Here is a 20,473-nt window from a genome sequence, read left to right as displayed (position 1 = left end):
TGGTGCTGTGGCTCAAGTGGTAGAGCGCTAGCCTTGAGCTGACGAGCTAAGGGACAGCGCCCAGGCCCAGAGTTCAGGCCCCATGACCGAACCCAAACAAAACCCCAAAGTACCTTGACCATGGTCCAAAATGGGCTCCCAACTAAGCAAATCCTTTTGACCTTGTAGACATTTTGCCCAATGGGAAAGGGAACAAGTGCTGGAGGGCATAGGCTGTGGTCTAAAGTTAAGGCAGTACTGGGCCTCCTTTTCCTCTTTAAGTCATTTGAGTATCATTTCTTTACTGCGTTTTGTCCCTTGTCTGTTTTCAATACAAGTAAAATTGCTTTTCACTAACTTCTATTTCATGTTACCTGGAAACTAGTTTTTAGTATTGCCAAATCCATCACAAATCTCACATATTAGGAAGCACAGAAAGAGCTGGTCTTTCAATAAAACCTTGAAAACTAAGTTCCTGTGAATTAGTAATTTCTGTGAATAGTTACATGTTTGTAATTTAATACCATCCCAGAAACCATTTCAACACTGCTTACAAAAATTACAAGAGTTTTGAGGTTTGCTGTAAGCGATCTTAATGAGATTGAATCAAGATGATACACAGATAGAAGCATCTACATCCCCTCAACTCCAAATGTCATGAAGTGGTAGAGCAGAGGACAAACAGGAAAACCTGCAGTTTTCAAAAATGAGAGAGATGGCAATTCAATAGAAATTTGAAGAAATGTCAAAAATAGCAGGATGAGAACAAATCACAATTCAAAACAGACAAAGCATAAAGGGAAGAATAAGAGTCATAGACTCAAAGAGTAGATGGGGGCTAGGATGTGGGCAGGATGACTGAGGTATGAGCAGGTGTTGATTCAGAATAACTAAGTATGCCTGAGTCCCCAACTATAAGCTAAGTGGTAGTCCAAAGAGTGCCTATGTCCAGTCTATAAATGGGAAATGTCCCTGAAAATGAAGAGGCAGGGTAATGTCCCCAGGTAATTGCTAATGCTTGGGAAATAAAAGCCTATACCAAGCAAATGGTTCACACCTGTAACCCTAGCTACTCAGGAGGCTGAGATCTAAGGACCACAGTTCAAAGCCAGCCCAAGTAGGAAAGTCCATGAGACTTATTTCCAACTGAAATCATCAAAAAGCCAGAAGTGGAGTTGCGGCTCCAGAAGTCAGCATCATCCTTGAACAGAAAAGCTCAAGGACAGGGCCCAGGCCCTAAGTTAAAGCCCAGGTCTGGCATGCATGTGCACATACACACACACACCTATAAGAATCTAACTATTGGGGGGGGGAGGGGGAGGCTGGGAAGGGATGTGAAGGGTAAACAAAGGAGGAGGCTACAATGCTTGGTAAGAAATGTACGCATTATCCTGCCCATGTAATTGTAACTCCTCTGTACAGTAAGTTCACAAATAAAATAAAATGAAATTTAAAAAAAAAAAAAAGAATCTAACTGTTGGTGGAGTTTGAGGTCTTGGACCTAAAAAAGAAAAGAAAAATAATCTAAATATTACCATAACTTTGATTGGCAATGGCTTACATCACAGACTTTGATAACATTCATAAAAGAGGTGTTCTACAAAAATATGGAATAATTACAAAGGATTACCAAAACTATTTATGGAAGTTTTGTTGTTCTTGCTGTTTGTTTATGCCAGTACTAGGGCTTGAACTCAGGCCTGAACACACTCCCTTGGCTTTTTCACTCAAAGCTAACTAGCTCTCTACCACTTGAACGAAACTTCCACTTCAGGCTTTTTTCTGGTGGGTAATTGGAGATAAGAGTCTCGCATACTATTCTGTCTCAGATAGCTTCAAACCATGATCATCATGTCTTAGCCTCTAAGTAACCAGGATTATACTCGTGAGCCACCAGCACCTAGCTACTAAAAATGAAGAGCCAGGCACCAGTGGCTTATACCTGTAATTCTAGGTACTGAGGAAGCTGAAATCTGAGGATCAGATCGGATCAGATGGGAATTCTAAGAATAAAAATGCTTCGAAGTAAATACTATAAAAAACTGAATGATGTCACTGATGGGCTAATTGCTACATTAGATGCAGCTGAGGAAAGAATTTATAAGTTAAATGACTTAAAGAACAGCACAGAGCTGGGAAGGTGGCTCAGTGGTAGAGCCCTTGCCTTGCATGCCTGAGGCCCTGGGTTCAATTCCTCAGCACCATATAAGCAAAAAGAAAAAAGCCGGAAGTGGCGCTGTGGCTCAAGTGGTAGAGCACTAGCCTTGAGCTGAAGAGCCGAGGGACAGCGCCCAGGCCCAGAGTTCAGGCCCCACGACTGGACCCCCCCCCAAAAAAAAAAAAAAAAAAAAAAAAAAGAACAGCACAGACCTACCACTAGCCACAGCAGTTTCCGTCCTAAACAGGGTGACCTGGTACAGAGTCAGTAAAGCCAGAGAAGAATAGCAGTCTCTAACATGGGAGTGGAACCACACAAGTCTAGAGAACAGCCCGTGTTGGTGGGGGCCAGGGAGAAATGGAAGATGCCACAGGTCAAGTTGAGTGGAATTAGTGAGATCAGGAGCCTGGCCCAGGAATCAGCATAGGAATTTATAATTAGAACTTTAAGTCCACTGTTAGTCCTGAACTTCAACTCAGAATTCTGAGCAACCATTGCCTTAATGAACTAAATCTCCAAATTAAGTGGCACTGTGGCTCAAGTGGTAGGTAGAGCATTCACCTTCAGCTGAAGAGCTCAGGGACAGTGCCGAGACCCAGAATTCAAGCCCCACGACCAACCAAAAAAAAGAAAAAGAAAAAGAAAGTGATGGAATTCTAAATCTCCAAATTAGACAAACCATGCTGGCCTAAACAGTTCAGAAGTTTAAAAAAATCAGTTTTAGAGAACAAAGGAAATATTGACTTTTTGTCTTTTTTGTTTTGAATACTTTTCTTTCATGCTCTTCTTCTATTTCTCCCCTTTTTTGCGGCCATTATTTGTGATCTATAATACCCACCTTTTTAATAACTTTTTTTAAACTATATCTTCGCTCTCCCACTCCTATTGCTCTGCCATCTTTCTGCTCTATTCAGAGCAGTCCTTCATTGATGCCTTTATTTCTAACCATTAGATTGCATGATCATTTTTTCTCCTTTCTTATATACCTCTAGCTGATCTTTTGTCTTTATTATTCCCACCTAATAACATTAGCTGCCTTCACTTCCATCCTTAAGACACCATACATCTTGTAATATTTGTCTCATGCTTTCTTCTTTCCAATACTACTAAACCTTGCTAGTTATTGTCTACCTACTTCATGAACTATTACCTTGATCCCTTTATTCCTCTCAAGATACTGGAATGGTGGAGGTGGTTGCTTCTAATCATGGATTAATATATTCTCATAGTGGGTATGCCCATCAACAATGACTGCTTCTGCAGCTAATCTCCCTTAGGGCTGCACTCAGTGACCAGTGCATGTTGACATCCCCAACCCAATGAGGAGAAAATATTCCACTGCAGCCATTACACAATCTTGTATATACTTAAACTGAAAGGACACAGAAAAAAGGCTCTAACCAAAAACTTGACTTGAGATGTATAAATACCAAAGCAGAAACACAATATTAAAAAATAAAAAAGCAACACATTTCCTACCAAAGTTAACACTTCCACAATAAGTGTCCTCAATGATAATGAAGGACATCAAATCTCAAAGAACTGAAAAAACATTAAATATAATCAACAACAGATTTGTGCCACCTATTATAGGCACACCTATTATCCCAGCTACTTAGGAGGCTGAGATCTGAAGATTGCACTTTGAAATCAACCCAGGCAGTAAAGTCTGTGAGACTTATCTAAAAAAAAAAAAAAAAAAAAACTATCAAAAAAAGCCTGGAATGGAGTGGTGGCTCAAGTGGTAGAAAACTACAAATTTATAGAAAACATGTATGTAGCACTTGAAGAAATCAAAGAGGATACGGATAAACAGCTAAATAACCTCAAATGATTGAAATAAAGAAGTTAATGCAAGCTATGAAAGAGAAGTTTAATAAAGATACAGAAATTCTAAAAATGGAAAGCTGAATAATTCAAGTAAAAATTCAGTTGACAATTAGTGCAAAGGAACAAATTGAAAATAGGACACTCAAAGACAAAACCTGGGTGCTGGTGACTGACACTCATAATCCTAGCTACTCAGGAGGCTGAGATCTGAGAATCACATTCAAACTAGCCCTGGCAGACAAACCCAAGAGACTCATCTCCAATTATGCACCAAAAAGCCAGAAGGGAGCTGTGGCTCAAGTGGTAGAGCACAGAGAGGCTCAATGACAGTGTCCAGGTTCTGAGTTCAAGCTCAGCCTTGAGCACAAAAGTTCAAGAACAGAACCCAAAGATACCCTATCATTTATGGTTATCATATTCATAGCAACTATCCTACTATCTCAAAACTAGATAGCAAACAAATGTCCATCAAGAATGAAATAAAACACCGGCTGTGGAAGGCACCAACAAGGCTGAAGAGTGCTCTCCGTGCTCCTCCCTGAACCCCTCCTCCGGAGTTAGCTTCGTCCGTGGAATGTTCATGTTCACCCAGTAGACTCCACTCCAAGAGGCCACTAAGGCCTCCTAGCCTCCAGCCTTATTTGGTGCTGTGACTTGCCCAGTTTCTGTGCCCTGGTCTTTTATATAAAGCTCTTGAAAACATTTTAAAAAATGAAATAAAAACAAACTGTAGTGCTAGGAAGTTGGCTCAGTGGTAGAGCACTTGCCTTGCATGCATGAAGCCCTGGGTTCGATTCCTCAGTACCATATAAGCAGAAAAAAAAAAAAAGCTGGAAGTGGCGCTGTGGCTCAAGTGGTATAGAGCTAGCCTTGAGCTGAAGAGCTTATGGACAGTGCCCAGGCCCAGAGTTCAGGCCCCACAACCAGATCACCCCCCCCCCAAAAAAAAAACTGTAATAAAGGGCTGAGAATGTGGCTTAGCAGTAGAGTGCTTGCCTAATATTCATGAAGCCTGGAGTTCGATTCCTCAGTACCACATAAACATAAGCTGGAAGTGGCGCTGTAGCTCAAGTGGTAGAGCATACATAGACAGGCTCAATGACAGTGCCCAGGTTCAAGCTCCAGGACTGGCAAAAAAAACTAATAAACCCATAGCATGGAATAAACTATTGCTTCACATTATGGTTGGATTTTACAAACATAATGTTTAGCAAAAGAAGTCTCCGACGTGGGGCTGGGAAGGTGGCTCAGTGGTAGAGCGCTTGCCTTGCATGCATGAGGCCCTGGGTTCAATTTCTCAGCACCACATCAGCAAAAAGAAAAAAGCCCGGAAGTGGCGCTGTGGCTCAAGTGGTAGCGCGCTCACCTTGAGCTGAAGAGCTTAGGGACAGCGCACAGGCCCAGAGAGTTCAGGCCCCACTACTGGACCCCCCCCCCAAAAAAAATAAGTCTCAGACGTGTAACATTACTTGATTCATACAAATTTCAAAATTAAGATGTAGTGATATACACCTATAATCCAGCACTAGAGTAGTTGAGGAAGGAAGATTGAGGTCAGCTTGGGTTTGTTTTTTTTTTGGTTTTTTTTGGGGTCCGGTCGTGGGGGCCTGAACTCTGGGCCTGGGCGCTGTCCCTCAGCTCTTCAGCTCAAGGCTAGCGCTCTACCACTTGAGCCACAGCGCCACTTCCGGCTTTTTTCTTTTCACTTATGTGGTGCTGAGGAATCGAACCCAGGGCCTCAGGCATGCGAGGCAAGCACTCTACCACTGAGCCAAATTCCCAGCCCATCAGCTTGGGTTTTATACTGAGACGCTATCTCAAAAAAAAAAAAAGGGGAGGCTGGGAATGTGGCTCAGTGGCAGAGTGCTTGCCTTAAGCTGAAGAGCTGAGGGAAAAGGGGGTGGACAGAGAGAGAGAGACAGAGAGACAGAGAGAGGGACAGAGAAAGAGACAGAGAGAGGAATTAAAATATAGTACTTAGGGACGTAGGGATATATAGAAGGGTTTCAGTGGCTTGTGCCTGTAATCCTAGGTATTCAGGAGGCTGAGATCTGAGGATGGAGGTTTGAAGCCAGCCCAGACAGAAAAGTCCATGAGACTCTTATCTCCAATCAACTACTTAGAAGAAGCCAGAAGTGGTGCTGTGGTTCAAGTGGTAGAGTGCTAGCCTTGAGTGGAAAAAAGCCCTCAGTTCAAGTTCCACAACCAACTAGAAAGATAGAAAGAGGAAGGAAGAAGGAAAGAAGGAAGGAAGGGAGGGAGGGAAGAAGGGAGGGAGGGAGGGAGAGAGGATGTTAAAGTGAAGAGTGGACTGTGATGGGAGGACGGGAGCCCTGGTGATGAGTGCTCTTTTTATGTGCATTTAAAGCACGTTTCTGCGTATATGATGAATGCATGCAAGAGTGTGCTTTATGTGTTTACTATATATTTGACAAGAAAATACACAAATGACCACTAAATATAAAAAGGCATTCAATTCCACCAGTAATTAGAAAAATTAAGGTTAAAACAGCAATGATCACTGGTCATAATTTTCGAAAAAACAGTAGTCATTCTCATATGCTGCCTGTAGGAACGTAAAATAATAAGATCCTTTTGGAAACCAATATGACAATATGTATGAAAAATATAAAACATATTTATCTTGTGAATGTTCTATTCCAATCCTACTATTGTATCCTTAAGAGATACTAAGACAGGCATGCATGCAAAGATGTTTTCACTACAAAATTGTTTGTAGTCGGGAAAAGAGCAAATAAGTGTCACTAAGGGAATATTGACAAAAAAAAAAAGGTCCATAATTTATACAATGAAATACTATGCAGGTATTAAAAAATAAGAGGCATTTTTATGAACTGACATGGAGGGCCCAGAAACATACTAACTAAATAAAAGCAAGTAAACAGAGTCATACAGATTCATACATATATATCATAATCCTGGCTTTTAATGCAAAATAGAAATACAGGTTTATAGAGATGTATGAAAAACAACCATAAATTTATACTCTATTAACTGAAATCATTTCATTAAGCTGAGGGTGGGAGAGGGGAGGAGCACAAGGGGTAAATTACTTTCGTATTGTACTCTAACCACACATATACGTAATTACATATCCATGATCTAGTTGAATGTGTTTAACACATACTGTAGCAGAAATAATTTTGTTTCATTCTAATAAGATTGATCTAGTTTTGGAAATAGCTTACTTTTGAAATTTGTTTGCTCCTGAGGGGCCTGTCTGGTTGCAATCACAGGCCGTCAGCCATCAGCTGAGGAGTGCTGAGTAGGACAGTAAGTGTACCCCTTGAAAACATTTGCAAACATTCTATAACCAGTTCACTGGCAATAGCAATGTCTTCTCAGAGCACTTCACTAAAGTAAACAAATTCTGATGTTACACATTGAAAAACACATATAGCAAAAGTTTAGCTGTGGCTGTCAAAATGCATGCTTAGATTGAAATTAGTAATCATACCCTTGATGAGTGACTTTTGGAATAAGTTGTTTTCATTTGGACTCCTAAGTAAAGTGCTAGATAGACCCTACTAAATCACTATTTAGGAGCTTTTCTTCTCTTTCTTCTCACTCTACCTAAGCCCTTTCCAAACCAAACTATCTTCTATAAAGGTGGGAGGGAGCAAACCGGATCATAAGTGATTTGGAACCAGTAGTGAATCAGCATTTGTGAAGAAAAATCCAACTAAATGCATACATTTTAGTGTGCTTTTATTTTCTTAATGGAATCATACCATATGAAGGTAAATTTCCAAAATATCCTTTACTCTTTCGAAAGTTTGGCCTTTGCTTGGTGTATCAGAGAACAGCAACACTAAGCAAATAATGGTGGAGACCACCAGGTTTCTATGGCACACTGACAGGAGAGGCATTGTCTCCAAAATTCTTTTTAACAGGAGGTCACAAACACACTGAATGGAAATGAAACGCAACAGCACACGCAAATTCTTAGCCTGGTGCTCCGGCAGCCACGGGCATGCATCCTCACCAAGTATCACCACTTTAATGGTGTCAGCATTAGGTCATTTTATGCCTATTACCAGCAAATACCTTCTTATTCAAAAACAGAAAACTAACTTAGGAAATAAATACATCCAATATTGATGCTTTATTACCACAAGTCACCAATGAGAGAATGAATTTAATTTTAATACATTTATTCTCATGATTCTTAATAAAACACTTTCGAAACATTCTGTACATTTCAAGCCACTTAGAACTGTAATACATTTCTATAAATGTGATTTGTTGGGATGGAGGCGCCAAGATGTCTCTGTACAAAGATGTACAATATGTACAGTCACTGTAAGTACAAGCGGTGCAAAGCAGAGTCTAGAACACTACACTTCATGCCAGGCTTAGAAAACATTTCAACACATAAGACTAAAGCTTGAAACTGCGTTGTGATTTTTTCCCCCTGGGCAAATGGTTATTTTATAAACAAACATATGTATATGTCATATAGAAAGAATAGTTGGACTCTCGGGCTCAGTCAGCACCATGCAGCTGACAAGACACATTACAGGGCTGCTCTGCTTGCCTAGGGCTCTTTCTTCAGGGTGCCACTTTGCTACTCTCTTCATAGTTGTCTCATCATTGAGCTGCTGCTGCTGCTGCCGCCTTTGGCTGAACCACAGCAACACTAGGTGACTTAAATTTGGGAAGATAAAGGCCAAACTTGTTTTCAATGCCAGCAAATGTGGCAGTGGCAAGTCTGTATCCTCCAATGTGATCAGGATTGGCTGGAGGAAGATCTGCGATGCGGGACTTAGGCGTTGGTTCTGAGCCTGAGGGTTTGCTGTTGACAGGAAAAAGACAATGGTTAGTGTGCTCAAGACTGACAAGGACAGCTTACAACTGAACATTTTCACTCTGACCCATGTACTATAAAGAAGCTTGTCTCAACTATTTCCATGTTCTCTACGCTGCACTAGTTGTGGTAGACAGCTACTTCATAGCACCCTATTCAAATACTTGCTTTAAATGAAAATTAATTTCAATACTTATACATAGATACATGGAAAAAAATACACCCAGTAATATTCTTTGGAAAATGCAGTCATGGATTTTGTTTTTCTTTTATACTTTCCAAATGTTCTACAAAAGCATAAATCAATTATAGTAGTATTTGTGTGTGTGTGTGTGTGTGTGTGTGTGTGTGTGTGTGTGTGTGTGTGTGTGTGTGTGTGCTGATTCTGGGGCTTGAACTCAGGGCCTACGTGCTATCCTTGAGCTTTTTTGCTCAAAGCTACTTCTGGCTTTCTGGTAGTTAACTGGAGATAAGAGTCTCGGGGACTTTCCAGGTTGGCTTCCAACCACAGATCTTAGCTTCCTAAGTAACTAGGATCACAGGCATGAGCCATCAGTCCCTAGCAAAAGTATACATTTTTATTTTGACATAATTAAAAAGTTAACTTTCTAAATACCAGGCTTACAAAAGTTATCACTAAAATTAACAAGAAATACTTTACATTCTTACTTTTATAGATATGAAAACTCAGAAAATCCTGAGCTTTAGTATTTTTACAACAGAATAGTAAGAATACTGTTCTTGTTTTGGGGTGAGTCAGGGAGGTGGTAGTATTGGGAATTGAATTCAGGGCTGTGCACTTACTAGACAAGAACACGGCCACTTCAACCAGCCTCCCAGATCACTTTGCTTTATTTTATTTTTCAGATAAGTGTTTCCACTTTTGCCCAGGATGGCCTCTGACCACAATCTAGCTGTCTTGCTTTTTTTCTACAGGTCCTTCCACTTATTGTTTCAACAACTGTTTCCCATGTTAGCTTTTCAGTAGGTGAGGAGTTCACAAATGCATGATATAAAGATTCAGAAAAGGCATTTGGTCTTCTGTAAAGCTGATAATTGTTGCTTTGGGTACAACTCCCCTACCCAGCAACTTCAACAAGTAATTCCTCTACTCCTAGTGAGCTTCAATTGCTGTTTCAAGCAGCCCAATTGTTGGTCTACACCCTACCAATGACTATATTCAGAAAGGGCATGACCTCTGTTTGAACCTACTGGGATTTCATTTTGCTCTGTTTTGGGGAGGGTAGCAATAAAGGAATTAACTCTATTAACATCTATACCTCTCTAATAAGAAATGATGGTGAATAATGAAACATCAGAGGTACAAAAAGACCTGGATCACTGAGTGGAAATTTGCAAAAATGTTACTAGTACAAATTCAGATTATTTCTGGTGAAAAGATCATCTAACAAAACCCACATAATAACCTAATTTCATAAAGTTCAGTAAATGCTTACATTAAAAAAGACCACTATTCACATAGCATTTTAACTTGTTATCCCCCTAAACCATCCTCAAATAGCTGTTTACCACTGTACATTATGTCATGCTGTCTTAACAGTGAAGCTTTAAACCCAGTATTTTAAATGCATTGGTCGTAAAGATTTCTGTCTGTTCAGTTTTCTAAGAGTTCCAAAAATGCCTTTATAAACAGAACATGTGTTATAGTCATTTCTTTATATGGCTGTTGAGCAGCTTTACTTACAGGCCTCCAAAATCAATGTAAAACCACCGCTGCAGAAGCTCATAGGTGACCAAAGTAACACCGAACTGGGGAGAAGACCGGAACACTCGAGCTGAAAAAGAGGTGGAGATTAGGTAGACTTACAAATAGGAAAACCGTGGCAAAGACAACTATTGAGTGCCCACAGGCAGGGCATTCAAGCCAGGGGGCTCCTACCTGCAGTCCCCTTCCAAAATGCAGAGGGCCCTTCTTCCCGGAGTATCTTTCTGAAACAGTCAATCAAACCACTGTATGTTGTCTGGCCAGCTCGGGCAGCCACTTGCAGTCTCGTCTTGATGACATCAGCAGGGGTCACCAGAGAAGCAGCAGGCACACCTTCCAGGAGAAAGTACATTTAATTCATCCACAGCACTCTATGCAGCTAGAAGTACCGCTAACATCCAACAACACAACATGCAACTTTAACCACTTGAGGGCAACTCCAAACTCCGTAAGTAGATTTCTAGGTACTATGGAGGGGGGAGAGGGGGAGAAGGGGCATTTAGGAGCCTATTAGCTGCTTGAGGATCAATAAGGCAAAATTATTTTATTTTTCTGAGTTAAAAAAAAAATACCTTCCCAAAGAACTAGGGGAAGGGGAAAAAAAAGTTACTGAAGTGTAACAGGACAATTCCCAAATGTTTCTGTTCAGCTTCACTTTTGTTTCTCTTTAAATACAAGAATTTTCATGTGCAATATATAATGGTACTGCCAAATATAACTAGCCTCAAATTGTAGTGTTTATGCTGATTCTTGCCAACTGTTCTGTCCAGTGCAAGGTGAGTAATACTCATCACCTGTTGGAGGTGCTAACTACAGAACTGACTGGAACTCCGGTCAGACATGCTTATATGACAGAAGTCATTACAACTAGAGCCAAAGGAAGCCAAGCGAGCAGTTAAGGAACACCAGGGGAGTTGATCATCAAAAGGCCTTTCATCCACCCCCTGTGCCTGAGCTCCCTGGTGTCATGTTGAGATTGATCAGCAGCAGGACTCAGAGATGGATTTCACAACCACACTTTTTACTTATAAAACAAAACGGGACACAAAGGAGCAACATAACCTTCCCCATGGGGAAGAAATTCAATTTGACCTAAATATCACCGTATCATCACTAGGCAGATGGAACTGGTGGCCTTGTGGGGGCTCTGTTAGAAAATGATGCAAATACCTCCCTTCCAACCAGCGTTGCACCCTATTCAGATGAAACCAGTAAATTACCTGTCTTTGGAGGTAAGATTCAGAATGTTCTCAGTGCCTGCCAGCGAAGTGTCAGCCACTGGCAAATGCCTGCCTCTGATTACACAGACTTCCCTGACTGCTGTTTGCTGCTGGGCGGAAGACACAAGGAAAAGGCCTGCAGGGAAGACTCTGGCCTTCACCTTAAATGTGGAGACTGGTAAGACACGCCATAGCAACAGTGCCCACACTGCACAGGCAGCTATACTGGCTTTTAACGTTCAGCTAGCCAAAACTGCAAATGCCAAAGGACAAGGGATTGGCTGGAACCCAAATATAGGCTGAACATTTTTGTTTTCTTGAAAAAGGGTGTTGCTCACGTACCCAAGATATCCAAACAATTCTAACAGACTACTTTCAAAAGCTATACTCTCTAAAGGAAGAAAATCGGGCAGAAATGGATGCATTTTTAGAGAAATACAAGTTGCCCAAACTGAGCAAAGAAGAAGTTAACCAATTAAATAAGCCAATATCCTATAATGAGATACAGGAAGCTATCAAAAGTCTTCCAACAAAAAAAAGCCCAGGACCAGATGGATTCACAGCAGAATTCTATAAGACCTTTAAACAAGAACTAATACCCATACTCCTCAAGCTCTTCAGAGAAACAGAGAAGGAAGGAGCTATCCCAAACTCATTCTACGAAGCCAATATCACACTCATCCCCAAACCAGGCAAAGACCCAACCAAAAAGGAGAATTACAGGCCAATCTCCTTGATGAACACAGATGCAAAGATCCTTAACAAGATTCTAGCTAACAGAATCCAGAAACACATAAAAAAAATAATTCACTATGACCAGGTAGGCTTCATCCCAGAGACACAGGGATGGTTTAACATACGTAAGTCAATAAATGTAATCCAACATATCAACAGAGCCAAGGTCAAGAATCACATGATTATCGCTACAGATGCAGAAAAGGCCTTTGACAAAATTCAACATTCATTCATGCTAAAAGCTCTGGAGAAAATAGGAATAGAAGGAACATTTCTAAAAACAATAAAAGCCATTTATGACAGACCAATAGCTAATATTATACTTAATGGGGAAAAGCTACAACCAATTCTCCTAAAATCAGGAACAAGGCAAGGATGCCCACTGTCTCCACTCCTCTTCAATATAGTCCTAGAACCCTTAGCCAGGGCAATAAGGCAAGAAAAAGACATTAAAGGGATCCTCATAGGAAAAGAAGAAGTTAAACTATCCCTTTTTGCAGACGACATGATACTATACCTCCACGATCCCAAAAACTCCATCCCCAAACTCTTAGAAATCATAAATCACTTTGGCAAAATAGCAGGATACAAAATAAACCCACAAAAATCAGTTGCCTTCCTATACACAGATAATGTACAGGAAGAGAGGGAAATAAAGGGAGCAACCCCATTCACAATAACCTCCCGAAAAATAAAATATTTAGGAATTAACCTAACCAAAGATGTAAAAGAACTATTTAATGAGAACTATAAAAAGTTAAAGAAAGAAATTGCAGAAGACACTAGGAAATGGAAAGACCTCCCATGCTCCTGGATAGGCCGACTTAATATAGTAAAGATGGTAATACTTCCAAAACTAATATACAAATTCAACGCAATTCCTATTAAAATCCCAATGACGTACATCACTGAAATACAGAAAACAGTCCAAAAATTCATATGGAACAACAAAAGACCTAGAATAGCCAAAACAATTCTAGGGGATAAAGACAATATGGGAGGGCTATCCATGCCGAACTTCAAACTCTACTACAGAGCTATAATAACAAAGACAGCATGGTACTGGCACAAAAACAGACCCGAAGACCAATGGAACAGAATAGAAGATCCAGAAATAAATCCACAGGCCTACAGCCAGCTGATATTCGACAAAGGAGCCAAAGACATACAATGGAAGAAACACAGCCTCTTCAACCGTTGGTGCTGGGAAAACTGGGCAGCCACATGCAGAAAACTAAAAGTGGACCCCAGCCTATCACCATGCACCAACATCAACTCAAAATGGATTAAAGACCTTAACATTAAACCTGAATCTCTGAAACTACTGCAGGACAGAGTAGGAGAGACACTTGAACTAATAGGCACAGGAAGGAACTTCCTGAACAGAGTCCCAGGGTCACAACAAATTGGAGAGAGACTCGACAAATGGGACTACCTTAAAATAAAAAGCTTCTGCACAGATAAAGCTATCGCAACCAAGCTAGAAAGACAACCAACTAATTGGGAAAAAATATTTACCAGCAATATATCAGACAAGGGGTTAACATCCTGTATATACAGGGAACTCAAGAAACTAATCCCTCCCAAACCCAACACACCAATTACTAAATGGGCAAGGGAACTAAAGAGGGACTTCTCAAATGAAGAAATAAAAATGGCAAAGAAACACATGAGGAAATGTTCATCATCCCTGGTGGTGAAGGAAATGCAAATAAAGACAACCCTGAGATACCACCTTACCCCAGTCAGAATGTCCCACATCCACAAATCAGCCAACGACAAATGCTGGAGGGGATGTGGAGAACGAGGAACGCTATTACACTGCTGGTGGGAATGTACACTCATACAACCACTTTGGAAAGCAGTCTGGAGGGTCCTTAGAAAGCTAAAGATTGACCTCCCTTACGACCCAGTCATACCACTTCTAGGCATCTACCCTGAACAACAGGAACCAATATACAAGGACACGTGCACCTCCATGTTTATTGCAGCACTGTTCGCAATAGCTAGGATATGGAAACAACCTAGATGCCCCACCACAGATGAATGGATCCAAAAATTGTGGTATCTATACACAATGGAATATTATGCAGCCATTAGAAATGACAAAATAATGGCATTTGCAGGGAAATGGATGGAGCTAGAAGGAATCATGTTGAGCGAGGTAAGCCAAGAACGAAGAGACAAACAGTACATGGTCTCCCTGATAAGTGGATGATGAATCCAAAAGGTTAGGTGATATGACAAAACTAACAGGACTTAAGAAACAAAGAACTCCCACTCATCTGGTTGAACCACTACTAAATATCCCCATGCTGCTGATCACATATATGGTATATAACATATGAGCACCGTTATATATTACAGACTGTGATAGACAATTTGCTCCAGGAAAGTTAGAATGAACTTGTGACTTTAAATGAGCATCATTATTCCACAATACTGTGAATTTCCGGAAATTAAGTAATCACTTAATCACGATCAAAAAAAAAAAAAAAAAAAAAAAAAAAAGAACCTTGGGGAAGGGAGGGAGGGAGGGGATGGTAGGGGGAAAACAATGGAGGGGGTAACAATGTTCAAGAGGAAGTGGAAGTGTACTCATTACCTCACTCATGTAACTGTAACCCTCTGTATAGTATCTCTACAATAAAAAAAATTAAAAAAAAAAAAAAAAAAAAGAAAAAGGGTGTTGCTATGTAGCCCAGACTGAGCAGTCCCCAGAAGGCTGGCATTACATATGTGTACACCACTCCTGGCTACTTTATTTTTTCTTGTGTTTTTGAAACAGAATCTCACTATGCAGCTCAGGCTGGCCTTAAAATCAACTTATAGCCTAGGCTAGCCTCAAACTTGATTTCCCTACCTCATTACCTGAGTGCTACTATTGAGCCTAAAGGAGTGTGTGTGTGTGTGTGTGTGTGTGTGTGTGTGTGTGTGTGTGTGTGTGTGTGTGTGTGTGTGTTTGGGGGGGGGCATTACTAGTCTTGGGGCTTGAACTCACAGCCTGGGTATTGTCCCTGAGCTTTTGTGCTCAAGGCTAGCACTCCAACACTTGAGCAATAGCTCCCCTTGTAGCTTTTTTGGTGGTTAATTAGATAGGAGAGCTGGGTTTGAAACCTCCTGAGTAAGCCAGGATTCCACTGAGGAGTTTTCAATCATCACAAGTCATTTATCCCCTATCACCAGACATAAGAATAACAACACACATCCATTTCACCATCCTCAGAAACCAAGGGCTTGTGACACACTAAGCATACCACACTTTTAGCTATGTTGCTGCTTCGCCAGGCTACTAGAAGAGAATAAAGCCAGCACATGAGACTTAAATAGGGATCATGAATCCAGCTGATCAGAGCCATACTAGGCTCTTTAACAGCATATTACAAGCTATATGGAAAGCAAACACACACTATTTCATTCCTCCTTTCTATTCAAAGTCAGCAACTTCACAAATGAAGAGTAAGTGTAGACCTAGGAGATCAGTAGTGTCTTAGTACCTTCCAGCATTTGTGAGATGCCATTTTCAGATAGAATCTCTTCTGTACCTAATTTGGTAGACTAGATAAAAATTTTCATTCAATTCATGAACATTTGTTGAAGTCTGTGATTACACTGGCCACACAGGGAAGGGAAGAGTGAGAATGAAAATCCAGCCCTCAAGTAGCTCTCAGCATAGTACAGAGGATAAAAACTTACAAAAGCAATCATTAGCAAAAGACAAATGTTAAAGGTCACAAAAAAGAGGATCACAAAACTGGTTTGCTGAGGTGCTCCTCTGTGGTCTGGTGAGGGCTATGGTGAGAAAGGGAGAGACAATTTTATGAAGCTCTATTTTGAGAGAAACCACGTAGATTCCAATATACAGAGAAAGTAAGGGCATGCTGGACTTGTGCATCAGTGTCAGGTGTAACAAAGCAACTGATTTGATGAGAACTTCTACCTTAATGCTTTGCTGGGCTGCACCCAAGGTTTCAGGGGCACAGGAGGCTAAGAAGCATGTTAATGATGAAAGCCCAATTTAGATGGGCAGATCTAATTTGGCTCCAAGTTGCTAAGCTGCATTAAGTTGTTTATCCACATTATGCAAATGTAATTAACTCTCATCAGAATTACTGCACATCCCACAAAGGAGAAAAAGCAATCATATTTAACTAAGCCAGATACAAACAATAACTCTTCCAGAAGTGAGGGAAAAGTACATACAGATCTTGTCTTTTTTGCAGGGGGTGGGGCGTGGAGGGGAAAGTGGGAAGGTGGAGGGAGGAAGGCATGCTGGGAATTAAATCAAGCTATATCCCCAGTCCAACAGATTCTCAACTTCTTAGAATAGGAAGATTTTTATTTTAGTTTAGTTTTTGGTCAGTCATGGGGCTTGAACTCTGGGCTTGGGCACTGTCCCTCAGCTCTTCAGCTCAAAGCAAGCGCTCTACCACTTGAGCTACAGCGCCACTTCTGGTTTTCTAGTGGTTTATTGGAGATAAGAATCTCATGGACTTTCCTGCCCAGGCTGGCTTTGAATCATGATCCTCAGATATCAGCCTCCTGAGTAGCTAGGATTATAGGCATGAACCACCAGTACCCAGCTCAGAATAGGAAGATTCTTTGGGCTAAAAAATATTCTCTAGTTACCTGCCATGGCTCCAGCTGCAAGGAGATTTACACCTCCCACACGTCCATTTTCATCAGCCAGAAGTAGTTTGCAATGAGCATAAACAGGAAAATAGATTGCAGAGAAGGGAATGTCTCGGAGGAAACACGCTTTGGCACCCTGTCACATGGTGAGGAAATAGTGCAAAACAGTGTGTAAACAAGGTGTGAACGACCATTGGGATCCAGGGGGCTGCCAGTGACAAGCCTGAGATGGCCTTCAAACAGTATTAGAACTGATGTGGAAGGGAAAAGGGGGTGGGGAGGTGGACCAGGGGGACACAAGCAACATATGTGGCCAAAGCTTGCAAAAGGAAGTAGAGCTTGGAGTCCCAGACTTAATAACTGGCAACAACAGTATTCTCACAACAAATAATTTTCTGGCATCTCCAGCTAGGTTCAGGATTTTAAAATTACTCAATTTAGCTTCTGTTTTGAAAGCATAACATGAGATCTACTCTCTTTTTGTTGCTGCTGTTTGTTTTTTTTTTTTTTGAAGACAGTCTCTCTATGTAGCTTTGGCTATGAAATGCAAACTTGTGCCTCAGCTTCCCAATGCTGAAATTACAAGCATATACCACTATGCTCAGCTTCAAATGTTTAAATATATAATATTAATTATAAGCACTGTGCTGTATAGATTTCTGTGACTTGGTAATGTTGCTAAACAAACTTTAAATTCATTGCACTAGGTTCAGTTTTGTTTTTTGTTTTTTTTTTTGGTTAGTTGTGGGGCCTGAACTCTGGACCTTGGCACTGTCCCTTAGCTATTTAGCTCAAGGTTAGTGCTCTACCACTTGAGCCACAGCACCACTTCCAGCTTTTTCTGTTTACATGGTGCTGAGGAATTGAACCCAGGGCCTCATGCATGCAAGGCAAGCATTCTCCCACTGAGCCACCTTCCCAGCCCTAGGTTCAGTTTCTTAAGGCTATTAAAAAAAAGAAATCAGTTCTCAAACTTGAATGTTATTTGTTTTATTTGGCTTTTGGGGGGAAGTAAGTTGAGGGAAGCGGGTACTTCGACACCAACAATAATATCTTGATTCCTAAGCAACAAGTAAAGGCAGCTCAAAAACTAACAAACTAATATATTCAATCTATATTCATTGAGAGCTTTGGATGTGTCAGGTAAAAAATCTAGAGGCAGTAGTTGAAGGAGGGTATCTATTCTGGGAATTGCAAGAAAAGAAATTACAGATCTTTCCTTTTCATTCCCCCATGTCCTAAATAACAGAGGGCTGCAGAAGGTTTCCACGGGAGTAGTAAACAACGTAGAGACAGTTTGTCCCAGTATCTGAAACTGCAATGAACAAGTTCCTCAGCTTTGTCAGTGGTTCATGCCAGTTCACTGCCCAGGGTTGCACCTAAACAGGCAAGTATGGGACCCTAACACCTGTTTTCTTTTTCTTTTTCTTTCTTTCTTTTTTTTTTTTTGTCAGTCCTGGGACCTAAACTCTGGGCCTGGGCTCTGTCCCTCAGCTCAAGGCTAGCACTCTACCACTTGAGCCACAGTGCCACTTCCAGCCTTTTCTGCTTATGTGGTGCTGAGAAACGGAACCCAGGGCCTCATGTATGCAGGGCAAGCACTCTACCACTGAGCCACCTTCCCAGCCCCAATATTTGTTTTCTTAACAGCTCTATTTTGGAGAGAGAGAGGGGAAAAAAAACCCACAGTCCAAAACTCCAAAGAATCAAAGAATAGAGAGAGAATATAAATTCATCTCTCAGAGGTAATTCCAAAAGGTATGTAAATTGGTGGTGGGCAGGAAATTGGCTGTGGGCAGGAAGGAGCAAAGTGGGGGGAAAACATTCTCAAGAGAGGCGCCATTGTTTGCCTGTATTGCCCATATCCAGAGAGCCCTGTGGCTGTGGGATTCTAATCTAGAGAATTTCTAATTTCTACTTTGCAGCTACAGAAGCAAATGTACACGTTTCTGCAGTGGTGGATCTATAAATAAATCAGATGCTGTGGAAACACAGTTGCCTATTAGGACTAAATTTAAGTATTCCCCCTTACACCAGGCAAAGAGATGGAAAGAAATACTCTTCCTTGTTTAAGAAAAATAATAGCTTCTGCTCCATTACATCTGATGTGTAATGATGGCAGTAAGTATACCTGCAGGGAAAGAATCTGTTGACTGGCATCTTGTTAAAGTACAGTACACTGTGGGTTTGTTTTTTTTTAATGGAATTCAGTATTGACAAATCCTACCACTTAACTTCTTAAAAGACCCGAATCCTACCAAACTCCTCTACTATTTTACTGTGTTTGAATGTTATGACAAAGAGAAAAAGAGAAGCTCCTCTAGGGAAGATATCAATAGAGATAACTAGAATGAAAATAAACATAAGACTATTTTGAAGTCTTAAACTCATCCAAACTTCTCCCAAGCCCTCTCCTCCCTATCCTCCCAATGAAAGGTTGTAAACTGAAGCCAGCAGTTGGGAGTAGGCCTCCCTGGGACTGCTTCTCAAAAAGCTGGAGAAAACAGGCCAATGTGCTCCTGGATCCCACTGCCGATAATCTAAGTGCCTTGCTGAGCAAGATTGCTTCTCAAACTGGGGGTGGGGAGGGAAGGGGTGGGGAGAAGCTTAGTTTCTGTATTTTTTCAAAACACATTTATACTGAGGACATTACAGTCTCTCTACTGAAACAGCCCACAGGAATCTACGCACCTTATATAGACCAAAAAGTCCCAAGTCCCGAAGCACATTCAGGGCGCTGACTCTGGGTCCAGTGGTGATCTCTCCTGCTACCTGCAAGCGAATCTTCACTATCTCCAGTGGGTTAGTAAAGATGACCTGAGAGCCTCCAGCCTACAGACAAGGGAAAGAGACACCATTTCCACATCAGAGCCAGACTGCCAATGAAAACACAGAGAAAAAACAAACAAACAAAAACCAACAAGCTCCAATTGCAATTCTGACCATCTTTATATTTTCCTTTCAGATGGAGGAAGAAGAGTTCCATCCTATGCCTGATGTCGGGAGGTTAACAGGGATGTTCCTAAAGTCCGCCTTGGGTCAGTCTATGATTGGGTTTATTTCAATTTGAAATATCAAGACTGTTTCTCAGAACAGACTTTCAATGATGACTCCCAAGCATATTCAAAGTAGAGCAACCCCAATTGGAAAACAAAAGTGAATCCAGATGTAGCTGTGGGGCCCTTGGTGAGAGAGGGTAAACCATGCTAGCAGGCTCTCATCTTTTACATGCTGGAGCTGAAATTCCGATCTAGAGTTGTTTCCTTGCTCTTCTTAACAAAGCAGTTTAGCCTAGTCACTTGCCCAATAAACATAACTGGAGCCTTCGGTCAGAGAAAGATGAGTCTCCTTTGGCTCACACTCTA

At 41.1% G+C, this 20,473-nt stretch overlaps 1 protein-coding gene across 1 annotated transcript in view; it reads right to left on the bottom strand.

The window, feature by feature from the left end:
* Positions 1–6,894: 6,894 nt before the first annotated feature.
* Positions 6,895–20,473, bottom strand: part of Slc25a12 (solute carrier family 25 member 12) — a 100,666-nt gene continuing 87,087 nt past the window's right edge. The window contains exons 14-18 of the mRNA XM_070020941.1: positions 19,800–19,940; positions 17,106–17,244; positions 10,696–10,854; positions 10,501–10,591; positions 6,895–8,783 (exon numbers count right to left, since the gene is read on the bottom strand). Coding sequence (XP_069877042.1) covers positions 8,579–8,783; positions 10,501–10,591; positions 10,696–10,854; positions 17,106–17,244; positions 19,800–19,940 — 735 coding nt within the window. The 3' untranslated portion in view covers positions 6,895–8,578. The remainder of the gene's footprint in view (positions 8,784–10,500; positions 10,592–10,695; positions 10,855–17,105; positions 17,245–19,799; positions 19,941–20,473) is intronic.

Source organism: Dipodomys merriami, unplaced genomic scaffold (assembly GCF_024711535.1).
Source record: "Dipodomys merriami isolate MVZ:Mamm:240054 unplaced genomic scaffold, mDipMer1.0.p SCAF_1, whole genome shotgun sequence".
NCBI lineage: Eukaryota > Metazoa > Chordata > Mammalia > Rodentia > Heteromyidae > Dipodomys > Dipodomys merriami.
Note: the sequence above shows the minus strand (reverse complement) of the source record. Positions and strands in the feature narration are given on the sequence as shown.